This window comes from Saccostrea cucullata, unplaced genomic scaffold (assembly GCF_032062105.1).
Source record: "Saccostrea cucullata isolate Sc308-1 unplaced genomic scaffold, CSIRO_AGI_Scuc_v1 ctg18719, whole genome shotgun sequence".
NCBI lineage: Eukaryota > Metazoa > Mollusca > Bivalvia > Ostreida > Ostreidae > Saccostrea > Saccostrea cuccullata.
The window spans coordinates 7,082-9,167 of record NW_026939455.1 but is presented as its reverse complement, the minus strand read 5'-3'; the positions used below and the strand labels follow the sequence as shown (position 1 = coordinate 9,167).

The window sequence follows — 2,086 nt, the reverse complement described above, 5'->3', positions numbered from 1 at the left end:
ACAAAGAAGGAACAGAAAACACATTAAGATATTTTACTCTTTTATTCAGGAACTGAGAGAAAAGTAAACGTATTATATTATTCACATGGCCATTTATGCCTGACAACAACAGAAGTTAGGACCACATGAGGTCCAATTGAAGCCATTTCCATATCTGTACATCGCCATCTGTGCTGTTCCTGTGCTTTGGGGGTTTTGGGGAGAGTACTTGTAGTAAAAATGAAATGCTTGAAAACATCTCCCTCTATTAAAAAAAGCAAAAATAACTGTTATTAACAGACCTTTTTTGGTTACATATGAGACAGAATGTATTGAAAATCTTTTATGTGAAAAGAAGAAAAATCTTCCTGCGGCCTTCAACTCAACATTAGGATGCATTGAAGACTTATTGTCAATTAAAACAATAGTTATTTCCATTCTTATGTCGACACGATATATCCCGGTGAGCTTGAAGGAGGATAAAGAGATAACGAACACTGTTCAATCTCAAAGTCCGTAAACCAATACAAAATAGGAACAGAACAAACAAATAAAAAATTCCATAAAGTCTTACACATCAAGGATATGGAATTAACGAACAGTATTCACTATCAAAGTCCAAAAAACAATACGAAATAGAAGCAGAGCAAACACGGAGCTCAAAAACATCAAAGGTGGGATCAGGTGCCTTGGAGGAGTGAGAATCCCCTGCCGACCGGCAATACCCGCCCGTGTGCTCCTTGTCATAATCGAGAAATAACCGAAATATCCGTCGTCAATTCAGTGTGTAAATAATGGATTAACAATTAGAATGAAACACGTCAGTCAGGTGTTCGTTATCTCAATATATTTCAAGTGTTTTATCAACATTTGATCTTAATTACTGTTCGTTATCTCCATGTTTCATTCTCATGTCAACTAGATATAAATCAGTTAATTTATAAGGTAAAAATACCCCCAAAGTCTGTCACATCTGTTTCAAAATTGAATGTTTTACTGATTTGAGTTGGTCAAAGGTCAATTAACAACTGTATGATGATCAAAAACGTAAGCTTTTCCATCGTCAACGTTCTTTACTTATGAAGTAATATTCAACTGTCACCTGCATAAAGTGTTTGTATGGTTTTAATTCCTCTTCAAAGATTTGTATTTTTTTTCTATCGATCTTTGTTTGATATCTTCAACTTTCCATTGGCTCAAAATCAAGACTTACAATAGCATAATTATTTTTGTGACGGACGGAAGAAATTAATTAATCCAAACATACGAACGCATCCGCTGATTGGAACATTGTCAAGATAAAATTTCAAGACTACTAAAAAAAACCTACGTTCTTGATCCTTGATTTCCATAGATATCTCTCATACTGCCGATAGCATTTCGACAAAGGGTGTTACACGAAGGTCCTATACCGCATGGTCGCCGAATTGCAGAAACAAAATGATTATTGCTTACACTTCCAGCACAGGCAGCTTGAGCAATAGCACCAGCATCGAACCCTAAATACATTTATTTTAACTGAAAATACATGTAGTACTAATTGTTTATTTTATGAAATTATCTTTATATTATTTCTACGTGAATCATCAACCCTTTGAGAGACATTAAATTGCTTAAAGCTTTTTACACATTTTTCGTTGAATAGGGGAAATCAAATAAGCAAAATTAACAAGTAACATTTGAATACAAACTAAAGAGTATTAGTTAAGGCCCCTTCGCATGTGGTGCATGAGCAGAAGTGACAAAATATCCGTGCGACCGATTAATTTTTATCAGAATCGTAAACTGTTGCCGAAATAATCGTACATGAAAAATAGCATTCGTAAGAAATTCGTACGATCTAAAGCGATTGTTCATTAAATCTTGCGATATACCTTGCGTCTATATGCGACACAGTTGAAGAATGAACGCGAGTGTTGTTAGATAATGCAACAGGACTGCACGAATGATCAGGTAACTAGACGATTGAGTGTGCGCCAATGCCAATGGACGTGCGGCACTCATGCATTCCATGATACGCATGTACTTTCGTAGTAGTAAGAAGGCCGGGTATACATGTACAAGTACCTTGTCTGACGGTCTTCATAAGACATAATTGATTGCGAGA

General features: G+C 35.7%; 1 protein-coding gene across 1 annotated transcript; it reads right to left on the bottom strand.

Moving 5' to 3' along the window:
- Positions 1 to 54: 54 nt before the first annotated feature.
- Positions 55 to 1,575, bottom strand: LOC134253054 (uncharacterized). The gene is made up of 2 exons (XM_062735573.1): positions 1,310 to 1,575; positions 55 to 244 (listed from the first exon to the last, which is right to left on the bottom strand). The coding sequence occupies exons 1-2, from the start codon at positions 1,486 to 1,488 to the stop codon at positions 94 to 96; spliced, it is 330 nt and encodes a 109-aa protein (XP_062591557.1). The 5' UTR covers positions 1,489 to 1,575; the 3' UTR covers positions 55 to 93.
- Positions 1,576 to 2,086: the final 511 nt, after the last annotated feature.